Consider the following 19,387-nt stretch of genomic DNA (forward strand, 5'->3'; position numbering starts at 1 on the left):
CCCATTTTCCTCCGGGATTTCCCCATTTCCCTCCAGCACATTCCCATTTTTCTCCAGCATTTCCCATTTCCCTCCAGGACAATCCCATTTTTCTCCAGCATTTCCCATTTCCCTCCAGGACATTCCCATTTTTCTCCAGCATTTCCCATTTCCCTCCAGCACATTCCCATTTTTCTCCAGCACTTCCCATTTCCCTCCAGGACATTCCCATTTTTCTCCAGCACTTCCCATTTCCCTCCAGGACATTCCCATTTTTCTCCAGCACTTCCCATTTCCCTCCAGGACATTCCCATTTTTCTCCAGCATTTCCCATTTCCCTCCAGGACATTCCCATTTTTCTCCAGCACTTCCCATTTGCCTCCAACACATTCCCATTTTCCTCCAGCATTTCCCATTTCCCTCGAGGACATTCCCATTTGCCTCGCAGGCCCATTTCCCTCCATCACATGCCCATGTCCCTCCCTCCAGCACATTCGCATTTTTCTCCAGCCTTCCCTTTGCCTCAGGACATTTCCCAGGTCCCGCCTCCAGCACATTCCCATTTTTCTCCAGCACTTCCCATTTCCCTCCAGGACATTCCCATTTCCCTCCAGGACATTCCCATTTCCCTCCAGGACATTCCCATTTCCCTCCAGGACATTCCCATCTCCCCCCAGCACATTCCCATCTCCCCCCAGCACATTCCCATTTCCCTCCAGCACATTCCCATTTCCCCCCAGCACATTCCCATTTCCCCCCAGCACATTCCCATTTCCCCCCAGCACATTCCCATTTCCCCCCAGCACATTCCCATTTCCCCCCAGCACATCCCCATTTCCCCCCAGCACATTCCCATTTCCCCCCAGCACATTCCCATCTCCCCCCAGCACATTCCCATTTTTCTCCAGCATTTCCCATTTCCCCCCAGCACATTCCCATCTCCCTCCAGCACATTCCCATCTCCCTCCAGCACATTCCCATCTCCCTCCAAGATTCCTCATTTTTCTCCAGCATTTCCCATTTCCTGGAAGATCCCTTTTCCTGCAGTGATATTTTGGCCACACGACCAGAAAAGGAAAAGCGGGATCTCCAAAATTCCTAAACTCTGGCTCATCCCAGAATCCCAGAATCCTTAAAGCAGGAAAACCCCTCCGAGCTCATCATTCCAACCATTCCCCAGCACCACCAAACTCGGGATATTCCATGATCCCAGAAAACACTCCTTCACCACCTCTCCCTGAGCTACCTCCCATCCCGGGAAGAGCGAATTCCCCCCCAAAAAATTCCCATTTTAAGGAGTTTTTGGGACATTTCAGGCACTTCTGAGACAGCCCCCAGGGAATGGGAATCCCATTTGCATCCCGGGGGCTGCTCCCTCCTCATCCCTTTTTCCTTTCACTCCACACTTCCCTTAAATCCAACCCGAGAATGGGAAGAGGGGGGAAAAAAAAAACCGGGAAAAGCCGATCCCTGGACGGACAAGACAGAGGGATAAGCGGGATGTGGGAAGTCGGGAATCTTACCTGGGAAGAGCCGCCTCTTGTCGGAGCCTCCCTCCTATCCCAAAAACCGGGAATGAGCGTCCAGCGACCTCCAGGGAAACTCCGCCGGGAAGCAGGAGGAGGGGCCGCTCCCCGGGAATATTCCCCCTCCAAGCCCTTCTCCAGCTGGGAGAGAGGAGGGAATGGGGCTTTAGGAATGTGGGAAGGAAGAGGGGGGAGAGGAAGGGAGGAGGGAAAAGAAAACACCTGAAGATTTTTTCCCTCGTGGGCACAAACTGATGATAAAATAATTGGGATGTTTGGGAAGGAAGGGGCCGGCTCGGGGGAAGGAGGGAGGGAGGGAGGGAAGAGGGGGAGAAAAAATATTTCCAGGGGGGATAAAGATTCCAGGTGTCAGCAGGTGGAGGGGATGGGAAACATCCCTAAGCTCAGGTTTAACAGCCGAGTCTAATTGAGCCTCATCCAACTCCTGAATGCCTCGTTAAGGGGCTGAATGGGCTGAATTCCCATTGAATCCGCAATCGGGAGGTGTTGGTGCAGCTCCAAAGGAATTCCCAAAGGATCAGGGCTGCGGTTGGCACGTGGAGGTGCCAAAAATGATGCAGGCCAAGGAGTTCTGGTTTTAAACTCCGGCTCAACCCAGAATCCCAGAACCATTAGGGCAGGAAACACCCTCCGAGATCATCATTCCAACCATTCCCTTGGAATGGTGGGTATCCACACCCCCTTGGGGCCATTTTCCTCGAGGATTGGCCACTTCCCTACAGGATTTCCCATTTCCTGGAAGATCCCTTTCCCTAAAGAGAAGTTTTGGCCACTTGACCAGGAAAGGAAAACTGGGATTTCCTAAATTCCTAAACTCTGGTTCGACGCAGAATCCCAGAACCATTAAGGCAGGAAAACCCCTCCAAGACCATCATTCCAACCATCCCCTTGGAATGGTGGGTATCCACACCCCCTTGGGACCATTTTCCTACAGGATTTCCCCCTTCCCTTCCCTTCCCTTCCCTCTCTCCTGGGAATCCCTTCCCTGCCCGCTCTCCTGGGAATTCCAGGGGAAGCCAAAAAGCACCATCCCAGCCCCATTAAGAACTAAAAGAAGCCTCCAAGAGCTGCTAAAAGACCCCCAAATCCTTCCCCAGCCCTGTTTCCAGGTGTTCTCCCTCCTCACCCTCCCGGGAATACCGGGATCCACAGCTCCAAACCCCTCCAAGCCGGAACTGCATCCCAGGGCACATTCCAGCAGCAGGATGAACCCCCCTCCTCCAGCCATTCCTACAACTCCCAGCACACAAATGAAGGAGATTTCAGCTCAGAAAAAAAAAAATAAGGAAGATTCAGTGGCCCCATATCCCTAAAAAACAAACAGTTTTTCCTGCTCGAAGTCAGGGATCCCCTGGAGTTCTTTCCTTCCTTCCTGTCCTGGGAATTCCAGACCCCACGGGAGGTCCTTGCCCATCCCTGGGGCTGAGGATCCTCTGGCCGGGACACAACCGGGACAAAAAGGTCAAATCCAGGGCAAGAGGGAAAACCAGGAGCCCCCGGGAAGAACGGGAACATCCTGGCTCCAGATGGAAACGGGGAGGGAATCCCAGCCCTGTGCAGCCGCAGGAATTCCAGGGGAAGCCAAAAAGCACCATTCCAGCCCCATGAAGAACTAAAAGAAGCCTCCAAGAGCTGCTAAAAGACCCCAAAATCCTTCCCCAGCCCTGCTTCCAGGTGTTCGAGGCTTAAAATTCGGGAAAGGCGCCGGCGCGGCTCTTCCCACCCCTCAGCTGGAGCCCGCAGGGAAAACACTTGGAAACATCCCAGGAATTCCCCGCTTCGTGGCCACGGAGATCCACGATTTTTTCCCCATCATTTCTGGCCGAGTCACCCAAAGCTCTCTGGGATTACTCCCAGGTTTTAATCCGGTGGGATTTCCTGCTGATCCCGGGATTTCCCAGGAGCGCTCCCTAAACTCGGGTTTAACAGCTGAGTTTAATTGAGCCCCGTCCAACTCCTAATTGCCTCGTTAAGGGGCTGAATTCCCGTTGGATCTGCCTTGGAAGCCGTTCCCCGGTCCGGAGCGGGGCAATCGGGGGGATGGTTTGTAAGGAGAAGTAATATCTGGGTAGAAATAATATCTTTTATTATTGTTGGGAAAAAAACCAAAACAAAAAGAAGGAAAAACTCCCGTCCTGGAGCTTATTTAATTTCATTTCTTATTTAATTTAATTTATGGTTTAAGTTAATATTTCATTATCGAGTCACATTTAAGTATTATTAATTATTTGTATATTATTAAGCGATATTACTATAATTACATTTTGTGAGATGGGGGAAAAGTGAAGTTCAGGTAAACGGAAACAAGAGGTCGGCAAAAAACGCTGGAGTTTCCAGAGGGTCTCCCAGATGCTTGAACCCCAAAGCGTTGTTTTCTGGCTGAAAATCCAAGCCAAAATGCCTGGAAATAAAACGAAAAAATAAAACGAAAAAAAAAAACCAAAAAAATAAAATGAAAAAATAAAACGAAAAAAACCCATAAAAAATAAAACAAAAAATAAGACAAAAAAATAAAACAAAAACATGAAATAAAACAAAAAAATAAAACAAAAATAAAACAAAAAATAAGACAAAAATAAAACAAAAAATAAAAATAAAAAAGTAAAAATAAAAACATAAAAAATAAAAAATAAAATAAAAAATAAAATAAAAATAAACAAAAAAAAAGACAAAAGAAACAAAAAATAAAAAGAAAAAGTAAAAATAAAACATAAAATAAAAAATAAAATAAAAAAGAAAATAAAAAAAAACAAAAATAAAACAAAAAAAAACAAAATAAAACACAAATGAAAAATAAAAAGAAATAAAAACATAAAAAGAAAAACAAAAAATAAAACAAAAAGAAAAATAAAAACAAGAAAAAACCCAAAAAATAAAACAAAAAAAATAAACAAAAAAAAAAAAAACCTAAAAAATAAAAACATAAGGGAGGTCAGAAAACACCGAAATATTTTGTGAGATGGGGGAAAAGTGAAGTTCAGGCAAACAGAAACAAGAGGTCAGCAAAAAACACTGGAGTTTCCAGAGGGTCTCCCAGATGCTTGAACCCCAAAGCGTTGTTTTCTGGCAGACAATCCAAGCCAAAATGCCTGGAAATATCCCACATGAGGCCACAGATCCTTGGGTTTGGAATGATTTTATCCAGAAACCCCAGGGGTTCTGTCTGCAGGCAAAGATATCCAAGGATTCTTGGGCGACGTTCCTATAGTTTCCAGGTTTCGGGTTATCCCTGAGGACACAAGCTCCAACCAACTTCCATATCCAGCCCCCTAGGGAAGAAGTATTAAACCCTGGGATCTCCAGCTGGGAGTCCGAGGCCAAAAATTCTCCCAGGGAGGAAAAAAACCAGGGAATCGTGGCAGCCTCAGCCTGGCTGGAGCTGCCAAGGCTCTCCCGATCCCGAGGAACCGGGAATCATAAAAATCCCACTTCGCTCTTGGACTGGGATTTGCTCCTGGGATTCGGCACTTGTGGTGTTTGAAGATTAAAGGAAGATTTGAGGGCCTGATCCGCACGGGAATCTGATTGGAAATGAAGTGTCCGTAGGATGAAAATCCCTCTTTTTGGATTCTGTTGATCGCGGAGGGTTTGACAGGGCAGCTCCACGCAACTCCACAATGGGATTTTCACCCTGGACTGGGATCGTGGGATCGTGGAGTGGTTTGGGTTGGAAGGGGCCTTAAAGATCATCCACTTCCAACCTCAACACCTCCCACTATCCCAGGTTGCTCCAACCCGACCTTGGACACTTCCAGGGATCCAGGGGCAGCCACAGATGCTCTGGGAAATCCATTCCAGCCCCTCCCCACCCTCCCAGCCAGCAATTCCTTCCCAATATCCCACCTATCTCTGCCCTCTGGCACTGGGAAGCCATTCCCTGTGTCCTGTCCCTCCCTGCCTTGTCCCAAATCCCTCTCCAGCTCTCCTGGAGCCCCTTTAGGCTCTGGAAGGGGCTCTCAGCTCTCCCTGGAGCCTTCTCTTCTCCCCCCAACTTTCCCAGCCTTTCAATAACAATCATTATTCTGAACATAATATTTGGACGTATAATTATTAGCCAATAATTATTTGGCGCAGACTCATCAGGAGCTGCTTTTAATTGGCACCAAATAACCCCAAAAAGTCAATACCCGGCAGTTCTTTCTCACAGAGAATCTTCCCCCCCTCTCCCGCCTCCTCCGGGCGCCACCTCCGCGCCGCCATCACTGCGTCACCATCAGAACTACAACTCCCATCATGCCCCGCGGCGGGGCGCCCGCAGGGAGCAGCGGTGGCGCGGCGCGAAGGCTGCCGGGAGCTGTAGTCCCGGCGTCCGGCGGGGAGCGAACTACCGGCGGGCGGAGGAAGCGGGGGCGGCGGGGCCGGGGCCGGGAGCGGGGCAGGATCCCGGGATCGGGATGCGGGGGCGGCCCGGGACGCGGCCTCGCTGCCCGGAGCGACACCATGCACCCGGCCCTGGCGGTGGGGCTGGTGTTCGGCGGCTGCTGCAGCAACGTGGTGTTCCTGGAGCTGCTGGCCAGGTGCGGGGCCGCGGGGAGGGGTTGGGGGACGAGTGGGGGGGATATGGGGCTGGAATGGGATCGGGAGGAGCGTCCCTGGGATGGGGACAGCACCGGGCTCAGGGTTTGTCAGGGGAGGAAGCAACAGCGGTGCCAGGGCGGATCCAGGACATTACGGGGGGATTTGGGATGGGGGCGGTACCTGGGGCTGATCCTTAGGGGTCTTGGACCATCCCCCTCCCAGCTCGGGGGGCATTCCCAGTCCTGGGGCTCCTCATCCATGTGCCAGCAGAGCCCGGTTGTGGATCATCACCTGCTCTGATGGGTTGTGGGGGGATTTTGGGGTTGTCCCCCTCGGTTTGGGCCGTGTCATTGACCTGCCCTGGCACGGGGGGTCTCACGGTCTTGTCCCCAAAGCCTCCCCACCATCCCCGATCCCGGCCAAGCCACAGCTGGAATGCCAAGGAGGAGACGTGCAGGAGCTGCCTGGGAGGTCCCTGGGGACAAGCCGGGAATGTTTTCCAGCTGGAAATGTGATCTTTGGCAGCGGCGAAGCCACCGCGCCGAGGGCAGCGCGTCCCCGGGGCGCCGGGAGGGGACGGGAACCTGCCAGGTCGGGGGCTGGTTTTTTGGGAATTTCCCCTTCCCCAGCCTGATGTGAGGGATGGCAGGGCTTGGGAATGGTGAAGGGAAGGTGGAAAGGCCTAGACCTGACTGGAAAAAAAGTAACGATTGAACCGGTTCTGAAGTCACAGGCAGTTGGAGCTGCGTCCCCTGAACATTCAGTGCTCTGTTCCCTTCAGGCTTTCAAAAATAGCCCTTTCTTTCATCAGTATCCCAGATTTTTAAGGGAAAAAGGGAGTGCAAAAGCCAGCAGGGGGGAGCCCAGGCCACGGGTACCTTCACACAAAGTTGCACAGTCACTAGATAAACCAAGAAGCAATTCCTGGAGTTTGTCTTTCAGGGATGGCTCCAGCCTTTTCCTGCCCGGCTTGTGTTGCAGCACCAGTGACAGAGGAAGAATGAACCCTTTGGAAGTGAAGAAAGCTTTGGATCTGGCTCCAGCCAGACCTTCAAACATTTGGCCCTGAATTAGGTGTCTAAACCCTGGCAAATTCCAGGAGTCCAGTTGCAAACATCAAGGAAAAGCTGCTTTTCACACTCAGGTTTTTCTTAAGCGTCACCTCTCATCCACTTTGGAAATTCCTCTCATCCACTTTGGAAATTCCTCTCATCCACTTTGGAAATTCCTCTCAGCTCAATTCCTGTGCCCTTTTCCTTGCCCTGGGCCCCTCAGTTGGGGTAACACCGATTATTGCTTTGGGGTTTGGTGCCTCTGGAAGGAAAAGTTCCTCCTGCAGATGAACATTCCCATGAAAAGCAAAGCCCTGGAACAGGATCACAGGAGAAGGCAGTGACCAGACTGGGAGTCTGGTGTGGAAAAACAGAGGTGTTTGGAAGAATTTGGCCTGGGATTTACGAGGAAAGAGTTAAGGAATGAGAACTGTTTAGTCTGGAGCTGCCTGAGAAGAGACAAAAGCCTTTAAACCTGGGAGAAGTGGCTGCAGAAAAAAGGAGAGAAGTTTCTCTGCTGGGCTGGGGAGGCACAACAAGAAATCAGGGGCTTGAATTGCTGGGAAAGGGGTTTAAAACACGCCAAAAAATCAGGTTTTCTCCCTCTCAGTGTGGGTTTGGAACAGAGGGAGAGCAGGGAAAGTCCTTGTTGGGAGCATCTTATCAGTTGGCTGCGGCTAAAGCAGATCTGGGGGTGACAAATCCGGGTTTTTTGGCACCTCTTTCTGTGCCTGAGGGTTGTGAGGCAAAGAATGGGCAGATAAAGGGCTTTTTTATCTCTCTCTTATCACTTCCCACATAACCCCGTGTGCCAACACTTCCCTGATAAAGGGAGGTCACGTGCAGGGATCTGGGAACTGGGAGGAAGCAAAGTCTAATGCGTGGAAATGGATGTTATGGAACCCAGAAACTCGGGTTATTCCAAGTTTCCACCTGCTTGGTGTTCCCTGTTTGCAATCCTGGAGCCTCTGGCTCCGGTGCCTCTTCGTCCTCAACCTCTCCTGGAAGTCTCCTGGACAGTTAAGCCCTGAGGAATGTGGGGATTGGCAGGAAAAATGCCGGGAGAAGGTGCCTTTTCAAGGTTTTCCGGAGGAAAATTTGGAGGAGACAGCTTGGATATTCCTGTTCTCCAGTGCTTGAATCCTGCAAAACCGTGTCCAGAGCCAGAGCCTTAACGTGTGGCAGCTTGTTCCATGAGGAAGTTGTGTCCTGGTGCGGCAGGGTGGGGATCAGGGCTCCGAGTCCTGCGGCTTCTCCGGGAAATCCTTGGCTCGGTTCGTGTCTTGCGTCACGGAAAGGGGGAAGCAGTTCCTCAAATCCTTCCGTGTCCCGCGAGCTCCCTGATTACCTGACAGTGTCACAGCCTCCCCTGAGCCCTGCCTGATTCCCTGGGAATGCTTCCCTGCTCCCTGGAAGCTCCGTAGGAAGGAGGCAGAGTCCGCAGCCGTGTGCAGGGAGGGTTGGTTTGGGGTCAGGCTGCTCCAAACTTTCCTCTTCCCACGGAATAAACACAATCCCAGGGGCGTCGGTGGCACAACCCTTTGGGGCTCCTGGGATGAGCTGGTTTAGGTTCCTCCTTGATCCTACAACCCCTTTTTTTTTGGCATGCAGAAAACAGAGGAGAGCAGGGAGCTCAAGCTTCCCAAGGGAATGGAGAGCAGGTCCAAGGTGTTTTGGGATGGGGCACGGGCAGAACAGGGACATGGACCTGGCCTTGACACTTCCCAAATGCAGTGGGAAGAAGGAATACCAGAAATCCAGGACTGGACTCATATTCTTCGTGGCCTTGTAGGCAGGGAGAGAGTCCTTCCAGAGCCACTTCCCTGTGGGAAAGAGGGAGATCCAGTTCAGTGGGTGCTGCTCATCCATGCCCTGTGTCCTGGTGGGATGTTACACAGCCCAGTTTTCTCTTTCACTTCCCGAGGGATTCACCCCTCCCTCCCTCTTTGGGAATGTTTGGGGCATTATCCCCACACATTATCCCCAAGTTCTGTGGGATAAACCCCCCCAGGGAGGTGTTTAACCAAAGGGAACAGGAAACCCTGGCCAGGTAAAGCCACAAAGCCTCTCCAGGCCGATTCTCCCTGTGGGATAAGGAGCTGTTCTCCTGCTTTTCCTGGAACCCCGTGTTCTCCATGGCATTGTTTCACGCTCCTCTTCCTTTTCCATGCCCGCAGGGAGTTTCCAGGATGTGGGAACATCGTGACCTTCTCCCAGTTCCTGTTCATCGCCATGGAAGGTTTTATCTTCGAGGCCAATTTTGGGAGGAAGAGCCCGGCCATCCCAATCAGGTACAGTGCATCCCAAACTTTTGCTGGGCAGGGATTATCCCTGCCTATCCCTGATTTCCAAAAACCCTTAATAAAATGGCTTATCCACTTATCCTGCCTCAATCCCATCCATCCTCCAGCCACCCTGACAACCTGTGAGGCCTGATAAAAACATGGACTCATGGAATTCTTGACAGGAATTCTCAGGATATCTTGACAGGAAACTGCCCTCAGATCCTTCCCTGTCAGAGGCACAGGGGAATATTTTCCACAGGGAAGACTTTGCTGTGGCTAAAGAGCTTTTTTTTTTTTAAAGAGAGTTTTCCTGGAAATTTAACAGATCATCTCCTTGTTATTCCCTGGGAGCTCCTGCTCTGCTCCAGGCCTTTCCCTGCAGCCCAGGATGGTTCCTGAGGTGTCTCCCAGCATTCCAGGGTGGGAATTTTTGCCGTTCCAGGTACTATTTGATCATGGTGGCCATGTTCTTCACCGTCAGCGTGGTGAATAACTACGCCCTGAACCTCAACATCTCCATGCCCCTGCACATGATCTTCCGCTCGGTGAGTGCCGCCCTTTTCCCGCTTTTCCTCCTCTGGAATTCTTCTTCCCGTGGCCTCTCCCTGCTTTACGTGTTCTGCCAGCCCTTCCTTCCCCCAGGCCACCAAAACCCCGGGAAAAATCCCGCATTCCAACCGATTGGCGGGGAAAACAAACTGGCTCCGAAGGCCCGGCTCCGGTTCTCCCTCTCGCCTTGAATTCCAGGGAATTCCAGCTTAGCGGATGGATGAGGAAATTCCAGAGGTGGGGGGGAAGTGACGGTGACAAAACCAATCCCAGACTCTGGCTCTCAGCCCTGGATTGTGGCCAGAGGGATCCCAGCTTTCCCTGGCACCACACACGTGGAAACACCATGTCCTGCTGTGGGATTCTTGGTGGAATATCCTGTTCCAGAGAGCCGGGATTTGGAATTTGGCCTGGTGGTGTCCTGACCATCCCATCCCATTCCAGAGAGCCTGGATTTGGGATTTGGGATTAGGCCTAGTGGTGTCTTGGACATCCCGTTCCAGAGAGCCTGGATTTGGGATTTGGCCCAGTGGTGTCCTGGATGTCCCATTCCGGAGAGCCTGGATTTGGGATTTGGCCCGGTGATGTCCTGACCATCCCATTCCAGAAAGCCTGGATTTGGGACTTAGCTTAGTGGTGTCTTGGACGTCCCATTCCAGAGAGCAGGGATTTGGGAAGAGCCTGGATTTGGGATTTGTCCCAGTGGTATCCTGAACATCCCATTCCAGAGAGTCTGGATTTGGGATGGTGACTCCACCCCTACCCTGGGCAGCTGTGCCAGGGCTGGACAACCCTTTCCCTGAAGAAATTATCCCTAATATCCAATCTGAACATCCCCTGGCATAAGGAGAAGCTGTTTCCTCTCATTCCCACCCTGTCGTTCTTCCTGACCTTGGATTTCTCTTGGAGTTGTGGCACCATTGGATTGGGTTTTCAGTATTTCCATGGGATGGGCATCCCAGTCTGGGGAATTCTGTCCTGCTGACCCTTTGTTTTGTTTTCCCCCTTCCTTTCCCAGGGTTCCCTCATAGCCAGCATGGCTCTGGGAATCATCATCCTGAAGAAAAGGTAAATCCCAAACTTCCCTCGTATCATCAAGGAATGCTCTGGTAAATCCCAAACCTGTCTCTTGAATCCTCAGGGAATGTTCTGCCATTGACTTAATCCTGATGGGGGCTTCAGGCCTTCCCTTTTCCTGTTAAATATTCTTATTCAGTGGTGGGAAAACCGGGATACAGAGGTGTTCCTGGACTAGAGGCTGGAATAGCTCTTCCCTCTGTATTTCCACCTCCTGCTCCTGGATGGAGCTCTCCAGTGTGAGCCCATCCCATGGGAACAGTCCTGGCTGGAGCTCTCCAGGTGAGCCCATCCCATGGGAGACAGTCCTGAATGGAGCTCTCCAGGGTGAGCCCATCCCATGGGAGACAGTCCTGAATGGAGCTCTCCAGGGTGAGCCCATCCCATGGGAACAGTCCTGGCTGGAGCTCTCCAGGTGAGCCCATCCCATGGGAGACAATCCTGTCTGGAGCTCTCCAGGTGAGCCCATCCCATGGGAACAGTCCTGGCTGGAGCTCTCCAGGGTGAGACAGTCCTGGCTGGAGCTCTCCAGGGTGAGACAGTCCTGGATGGAGCTCTCCAGGTGATCCCATCCCTGGGGCAGCAGCTCTTCCCCCCCTGCTGTCCCGTGGTCCCTCCTCCATGGGGTCAGTCCCTCCCGGATGAGCTGCCCCGGGTGGGTCCCCACAGGGGCCACGAGTCCTGTCCGGGAAAAACCTGCTCCGTGTGGGCTTCCCTCTGCCAGGACCTGCTCTATCCTCAGCCTGCCACGGGGTCATGGCCTCCTTCCTGCATCCCCCTGCTCCATCCTGGGCCTCCTTCCTGCTCCTTCCTGGGCCTCCTTCATGCTCCATCCTGGGCCTCCTTCCTGCTCCCTCCTGGGCCTCCTTCCTGCATCCCCCTGCTCCATCCTGGGCCTCCTTCCTGCTCCATCCTGGGCCTCCTTCCTGCATCCCCCTGATCCATCCTGGGCCTCCTTCCTGCTCCTTCCTGCTCCATCCTGGGCCTCCTTCCTGCTCCATCCTGGGCCTCCTTCCTGCTCCATCCTGGGCCTCCTTCCTGCTCCTTCCTGCTCCATCCTGGGCCTCCTTCCTGCTCCTTCCTGCTCCATCTTGGGCCTCCTTCCTGCATCCCTTTGCTCCTCCTGCCCCTTCTCCTGCCTTACCCTCGGGCTCTGCATTGTTGGTCCCACATTCCCACTCCGCTCTTCCCTGGCTGGAATTCCTTCTTCCCCACAACCTTCTGTTGCTAAATCTGTTATCTCAGAGGCATTTCCGTCACTCCTGACGGGCTCGGCCTTGGAATCCCATCCTGGAGCAGCTGGAATTGGCTCCACAGGACAGGGGGAAGCTTCCAGCAGCTTCCAAGAGAAGCCAGCCCTGGAGCCCCCCCTGCTACCAAACCCCAGCCCCAGAACCCCACTACAGCCCGTTATCCCAGATTATCCCAGATTTCCAGGGTTTGCTGGAGAGCAGGAGCTGAGCTGGGTCGCTGAGGTGTCTCCTCTCTCTTCCCTGGGCAGGTACAGCGTGTCCAAATACACTTCCATAGCCCTGGTATCCCTTGGGATCTTCACCTGCACTTTCATGTCTGCAAAGCAAGTGGTAAGGACCGGGAAGGAACCCCAATCCTGGCTCTGACCCTCGTTATTCCAGCCCCTTCCAAATAATTCCCTTTGCCTGAGGGAGACACGAAACGTCTCCTCCCTCTAAACCCGCTCCCCCATTCCTGGTTTTATTTCCCTGTGCTTTGGAGGGAAGGAATGCATGCAGAAATGTGGGATTTAAATTAATTATGAATGCCTTTTTAGCCTGCTTTTTGCTCAGAATAAACCTTTTTTTTTGGTTTATTTTTTTGGTTTGTTTTGCCACAGAGATAACAGATAAAAGCTGGGTTTTTTTCCCTTACTCAGGAGCGGGTGAACCCTAAGCAAAACTCGGCCATCTTCACTCTTTTCATCCCAAAAAGATGGTTGGCTTTCAGGCAGGGATTTTTCCAGACCTTTGGTTATCCAGCCTGTGTTTGGAGAACGGGAGGGAGGGAGGAAATCCAGGAATCCAGCCCTTGGAGCTTCCCTGGCTCAGCACCCTCGGCCTCATCCTGGCAAGGGATGGCACGAACGTGGCCCAAAGTGCTGCTCCAGGGAAAATTGGCTGCACTTCATCCAGCTCTGGGAGGTTGGGAATGAAAAACTGGGCTGTCAAACCTCCAAATTCCCTGGCATTTAAGGGCTTTTAGAGCTCTGAGAACATCTGGGGAAGGGCTGGGTGTTAATCCAGGATTTGGGATAGAGCTGGGGCAAAGGGGACTGAGTTAATTTTCAATGAATTACAGGGAAAAAAGGGAGGCAAGTCTGGAGTTTTACCCTGCTCTGACAGCACCTTTAGCCTGCTTTCCTTGATTTATTAACCACAAACCAGGTTTTAGACTTGGTTTTAGGCTTGGCCAAAGCCCTTGTTCCTTCCTACACACTCATCTGTGGGATGTGCCCAGAGGAACCCGTGGAAGAGCTGATTTGGGAGCTTTCTAAGGGAGTTTTAGCCTGCTCTGACAGCACCTTTAGCCTGCTTTCCTTAAGGAATTGACCACAAACCAGGTTTTAGGCCTGGTTTTAGACTTGCCCAGAGTCCTTGTTCCTCCCTGCACATTCATCCCTGGGATGTACCCAGAGGAACCCGTGGAAGGGCTGATTTGGGAGCTTTCTAAGGGAGTTTTACCCTGCTCTGACAGCACCTTTAGCCTGCTTTGCTTAAGGAATTGACCACAAGCCAGGTTTTAGGCCTGGTTTTAGCACCTGACTGGGGTTTTAGCCCCTGATTGGGGCTTGGCCAGAGCCCTTGTTCCTTCCTACACACTCATCCCTGGGATGGGCCCAGAGGATCCTGTGAAAGGGCTGGTTTGGGAACTTTCTAAGGGAGTTTTAGGCCTGGTTTTGGGCTTGCCCAAAGCTCTTGTTCCTCCCTGCACACTCATCCCTGGGATGGGCCCAGAGGAACCTGTGGAAGGGCTGGTTTTGGGAGCCTTTCAAGTGACACTAAATTGTTTTTGTGGTGGGAAAATCCCACCTTTTCCCAAGTCAGGGCGTTTCTTTCAGAGAAGCTGCTTTTTGATGGGACACTGAGACTTTTTTTTGCCGGGCTCTGGTGCAGGGTGGGAAGCAAATGGTGCCAGGGAAGCAGCTCTGGGGAATGGGAGACCTTGGGATTCGCTTGGAACACGAGACGCGAAGCGAGGTCCGGGTGGGACGTGGTGGTGACTCTTGTGTCTCCCTCCAGGCATCCGACTCCAGCCTAAACGAAGAGGATGGAGTCCAGGTTTTCCTGTGGTGGCTGCTGGGTGAGTGCCAGGATAATTCCTGGAATATTGGCAAGACTCAGCTTTTGACGGCTTCGATTCCTCTGCAGGGCTACTTCAGGCGTTCCTTCAGCACAGAATTCCAGGGAGGAGGCTTTAAAATCTGCCCCTGGAGTCCGGTTTTATACCTTTGGGGGCTCTTTGGGAAAATCTGGGATTGATGTTTTGTCAGGAGAGGCCAAAACTATCCCACCAATTTAGGGCCGAACCTGTTGTTTTTAAGAGGTCCCTTGGCACGTTTGGAATGAAACCCTTGTGTCTCTTGGCATCCCAGCCTTGGGAATAAAACTCTCGTGTCCCAGGGCTGTTCCCAGTTTTCTGGCTTGGCTTTTTTTATCCCGGGAAAGCCAAATTGTGGGAGTGTCCCTGCTGGAGCTGTGCTTCCCTTGCAGGCATCGCCGCCCTCACCTTCGCCCTCCTCATGTCCGCCAGGATGGGGATTTTCCAGGAGACTCTGTACCAGAGGTTTGGGAAGCACTCCAAAGAGGCCCTCTTCTACAATGTGAGTCCTGCTGGGCAGCTGGAGCTGCTCCAAGAGCCCCTTTGGCTCCCGGCTTGGCGCGGATCCGGAGGAGGGCCGCGCTCTCCCATCCGGCTGCGCGAGGGCGGTTTTCCAGGCTGGGAATTGGGGTGGATTCCCATCACCTGGGGTGGATTCCCGTCACCATGGCTCTGTTCTCTCCCCAGCATGCCCTGCCACTCCCTGGGTTCCTGCTCCTGGCCCCCAACATCTACCAGCACGCCGTGCTCTTCAGCCAGTCCGGTGAGTTGGGCGCGGGAATCCTTGGCCTGGGCCTTCCCATCCTCTGGAAAACGCTCCGGGAATCTTTCAGGCCGGCAGTTGTGCCTTCCAGACTTGGAATGTGCAATCACCTTGGGATATGCAAGCCCTTTGAATTTTCAGGAAGGAATTCCTGGCTGGGAGGGTGGGGAGGGGCTGGAATGGATTTCCCAGAGAAGCTGTGGCCGTCCCTGGATCCCTGGAAGTGTCCAAGGCTGGGATGGATCCTGGAGCAACCTGGGATAGTGGAAGGTGTCCCTGCCCATCTGGATGACCTTTTAAGGTCCTTCCAACCCAAACCATTGGGATTCCAGGATGAAATCCCAAGTTTCTCACTAATCCCCACACGCAGACCAAGCCAGATCACTCATCCAGGAGGTGACCCTTGGGAAAAGGAACGTGGGAGGTCAAAAATGGGAATAACAGGAGCAAATCCTCCTGGACCTGCTGGGTTTGGGGTTGCTGGTGCCACTCAGGCTTTGCCACCTGAGCACTGTCAGAGTCACACACTGGATTCATCCAGGTTGGACACCACAAGGACAGAGCTTTTGCCTTTTAAAACCTCTTTCCTTTTAGCCTCTTCCTTTTTCCATCTTCTGTTCCTCATTTCCAAGCAGAAACATCTGCAAAATCTCTTGTATTTCTCATTTATCACGTGAAGAACAAGAGAACTGCCCAAAAATCAAACCAGGAACAAGAGAACTGCCCAAAAAATCAAACCGTGAAGACGAGAACTTCCAAAAATCAAACCAGGAACAAATTAACTCCCCAAAAATCAAACCATGGACAAGAGAACTGCCCAAAAATCAAACCATGGACAAATTAACTCCCCAAAAAATCAAACCATGAACAGGATAACTGCCCAAAAAATCAAACCACGAATAAGAGAACTGCCCAAAAATCAAACCAGGAACAAGAGAACAGCCAAAAATCAAACCATGAAAAAGAAGAGATCTGCCCAAAAATCAAACCAGGAAGAAGAGAACTCCCAAAAATCAAACCATGAACAAATTAACTCCCCAAAAATCAAACCAGCAACAAGAGAACTGCCCAAAAAAATCAAACCATGAACAATTTAACTCCCCAAAAATCAAACCATGAAAAACAGGAAACTCCCCAAAAAATCAAACCAGGAACAAGAGAACTGCCCAAAAATCAAACCCTGAAACCCAAGAGAACTGCCCAAAAATCAAACCAGGAACAAGAGAACTGCCCAAAAATCAAACCAGGAACAAGAGAACTGCCCAAAAATCAAACCAGGAACAAGAGAACAACCCAAAAATCAAACCATGACCAAGAGAACTGCCCAAAAATCAAACCCTGAAACCCAAGAGAACTGCCCAAAAATCAAACCATGAAGAAGAGAACTGCCCAAAAATCAAACCCTGAAACCCAAGAGAACTGCCCAAAAATCAAACCATGAAAAACAGTAGAACTCCCCAAAAATCAAACCGTGAACAAATTAACTGCCCAAAAACCCAAGCCGTGCCCAGAGCTCACTGTGCCCGAGGCAGGAACGGCCTCCTGAGGCTGCAGTGAGTCCTGGGTCATGGTCATTCCTGGGAAGGATCCCTGGGATGGTGTCCCAGTGACCTTCTCCATCCCTTGTCCCCGCAGAGCCGTTCCGGGTGCCGGTGCTGGGGCTGACCCTGCCCATCATGTGGTTCTACCTCCTCATGAACGTCATCACTCAGTATCCTTTGGCAGCCCTGCCAGCTCCAGGGGGGCACAGGAGGGGTGGGATGGGGCTGTGGAATCCCCGGAGTCTCCCCTGCACTCGGGAGCTGATGTTTGTGCAGCTCAGGGAAGAAGTTTCTCGATTTAAGGTGGGAGTTGTTGCCCTGGGATCGGTTCTCCAGCCCTCTGGGATATGGGATTTACAGAGGCACAGGTTGGAAGAGCCCTCTGAGATCACCAGGTCCCACCCCTGACCCAACCCCACCCTGTCACCCAGCCCATGGCACTGATGCCACATCCAGTCTGTCCTTAAACACCTCCAGGGACGGAGAATCCCCCACTTCCCTGGGCAGCCCATTCCAATGGCTGAGCACAGAATTCTGGGAAAGGGGGCTTGGGATATCAGTGGAGGATCTGGGTTGAGCTTCCCTTGGCTCTGAGGCAGGGACTGTCACCCCATTCCCAACACCGGCTCCAGCTGCTCCAGTGGGGCACTTTTTCCAATGGGATGAGGTTCCCCAAGGCCAAGGGCCGGGTCCTGCCCTTTGGCCACAAGAAGCCCCTGCAGCTGCAGGCTGGGCCAGAGGGGCTGGAGAGCAGCCAGGCAGGAAGGGAGCTGGGAGTTGGGCTGGGCAGGGAGCTGAAGAGGAGCCCGAGTGTGGCCAGGGGGGCAAGAGGGCCAAGGGCTGCTGGGCTGGCTGAGGAAGAGTGTGGCAGCAGGAGCAGGGCAGGGCTTGTGCCCCTGGGCTGGGCGCTGGGGAGGCCACCCCTGGAGTGCTGTGTCCAGCTCTGGGCCCTGAGCTCAGGAAGGCCCTGGAGGGGCTGGAGCAGGGGCAGAGAAGAGCAGCGAGGCTGGGGAAGGGACTGGAGCCCAAGTGCTGGGAGGAGAGGCTGAGGGAGCTGGGGGGGCTCAGCCTGGAGAGGAGGAGGCTCAGGGGAGACCTCCTCACTCTCTGCAACTCCCTGCCAGGAGGGGGGAGCCGGGGGGGGGTCGGGCTCTGCTCCAGGGAACCAGCAGTAGGACAGGAGGGCTTGGCCTCAAGCTGTGCCAGGGCAGGGTCAGGTTGGACATCAGGAAGGAATGTTTTCTATGGAGAGTGCTCAGCCATTGGAATGGGCTGCCCAGGGAGGGGGTGGAGTCACCACCATCCCTGGAGGTGTTTAAGGACAGACTGGATGTGGCATCAGTGCCATGGGCTGGGTGACAGGGTGGGGTTGGGTCACAGGTTGATCTCGGAGGGCTTTTCCAACCTCATTGATTCTGTGATTCTGTTTTGCTGTTCCAGAGCAGGGCTGGGGGGAGTCTGGGAGATTTGGGGTGTCGCTGGGTTTGTGGGATGTCCCTGGGGTGTCCCTGGGTTTGTCCCTGGGTTTGTGAGGTGTCCTTGGGTTTGTCCCTGGGTTTGTGGGGTGTCCCTGGGTTTGTGGGGTGTCCCTGGGTTTGTGGGGCATCCTTGTGTTTTCCCCTGGATTCGCGGAGTGTCCCTGGGGTTTTGGGGTGTCCTTGGGTTTGTCCCTGGTTTGTGGGGTGTCCTTATGCTTTTCCCTGGTTTCTGGGGTGTCCCTGGGTTTGTGGGGCATCCTTGTGTTTTCCCCTGGATCCGTGGGGTGTCCCTGGGTTTGTGGGGCATCCTCCTGTTTCCCCCTGGATTTGTGCATCCACACATTTATCACATTCCATCCCAGCCCACCCCAGGCGGGAACTTCCCTCCCTCCCTCCCCGTGCTCCCCATCCCCCTTTCCCTCCCATTCCCGCCTCTCCCTCCCTTCCCTCCATCCTGTTTTTTTCCCTGAGCCGCCCTCCCAGGTACGTGTGCATCCGGGGGGTGTTCATCCTGACCACGGAGTGCCCGTCGCTGACGGTGACCTTGGTGGTGACGCTGCGGAAGTTCGTGAGCCTCATCTTCTCCATCCTCTACTTCCGCAACCCCTTCACGGCCTGGCACTGGCTGGGCACCGCCCTCGTCTTCCTGGGCACCCTCCTCTACGCCGAGGTCTGGCACAGCCTGGGCTCCCTCCTGGCCCGCTGCAGGAGGAGGAGGAGGAGGCCCAAGGAGGAGTGACGGCCCAAGGAGTGTTTTTGTCTGGGGAATTCCCCCCTGAGGGGGGTGTTTTTATAGGAGGGGTTGGCTGGGCCAAGCTCCTGGGAATCATCGGAACCCAAACGCTGGGAACTGGGACGGATCATGGACAGATGACAAGGTTGTTTTGGAGAGTAGGTTTTTTTTTTTTTTAATGCTTCCAGCTTTTTCTCTTGTTTTTTTGGTTGGTTTTTTTTGGTTGGTTTTTTTTTCCCATTGGAATGAGCCTTTGGAAGTAAAAGCTGACCCGGATGATCGCTGTTGTTGGCTCTTCCCAGCTTGGATCAGCTGGACCTGTTGAGTGCCATCCTTTGACATCCCGCTGGCTGAGCCCCAGAACTGCTGGTTGGTTGTTCCAGTGGAGGTTTTCCAGTGGAAATTCCAGGCCTGGCTGTTCCCCTGAGTCGTTTGTTCCATGTTCCCCTGAGTCCTTTGTTCCCTGTTCCCCTGAGTCCCTTGTTCCCTGATCCCACCACCTGTGCCGGGAGGGTGTTGGATGCTCCCAGAG

General features: G+C 52.9%; 2 protein-coding genes across 2 annotated transcripts in view; one reads left to right on the forward strand and one right to left on the reverse strand.

Moving 5' to 3' along the window:
* Positions 1–6,530, reverse strand: part of LOC120324875 (collagen alpha-1(XX) chain-like) — a gene marked incomplete at its 3' end in the record, with an annotated part of 16,308 nt that extends 9,778 nt beyond the window's left edge. Inside the window, exons 1-2 of the mRNA XM_039389542.1 lie at positions 6,225–6,530; positions 1,503–1,646 (exon numbers count right to left, since the gene is read on the reverse strand). The remainder of the gene's footprint in view (positions 1–1,502; positions 1,647–6,224) is intronic.
* SLC35B4 (solute carrier family 35 member B4) lies at positions 5,872–19,131 on the forward strand. The gene is made up of 10 exons (XM_027742770.2): positions 5,872–6,043; positions 9,274–9,387; positions 9,824–9,926; positions 10,949–10,998; positions 12,509–12,590; positions 14,262–14,322; positions 14,733–14,842; positions 15,028–15,103; positions 16,739–16,814; positions 18,606–19,131. The coding sequence occupies exons 1-10, from the start codon at positions 5,967–5,969 to the stop codon at positions 18,859–18,861; spliced, it is 1,005 nt and encodes a 334-aa protein (XP_027598571.1). The 5' UTR covers positions 5,872–5,966; the 3' UTR covers positions 18,862–19,131.
* Positions 19,132–19,387: the final 256 nt, after the last annotated feature.

Source organism: Pipra filicauda, unplaced genomic scaffold (assembly GCF_003945595.2).
Source record: "Pipra filicauda isolate LSUMZ 115617 unplaced genomic scaffold, ASM394559v2 scaffold1261_size30651_pilon, whole genome shotgun sequence".
NCBI lineage: Eukaryota > Metazoa > Chordata > Aves > Passeriformes > Pipridae > Pipra > Pipra filicauda.

Coding starts and splice junctions, on each gene's coding strand:
- SLC35B4 (XM_027742770.2), top strand. CDS start 5,967: ATGCACCCGGCCCTGGCGGTGGGGCTGGTGTTCGGCGGCTGCTGCAGC. Junction 10,999..12,508: donor ATCATCATCCTGAAGAAAAG/GTAAATCCCAAA, acceptor TTCCCTGGGCAG/GTACAGCGTGTCCAAATACA. Junction 15,104..16,738: donor CGTGCTCTTCAGCCAGTCCG/GTGAGTTGGGCG, acceptor TTGTCCCCGCAG/AGCCGTTCCGGGTGCCGGTG.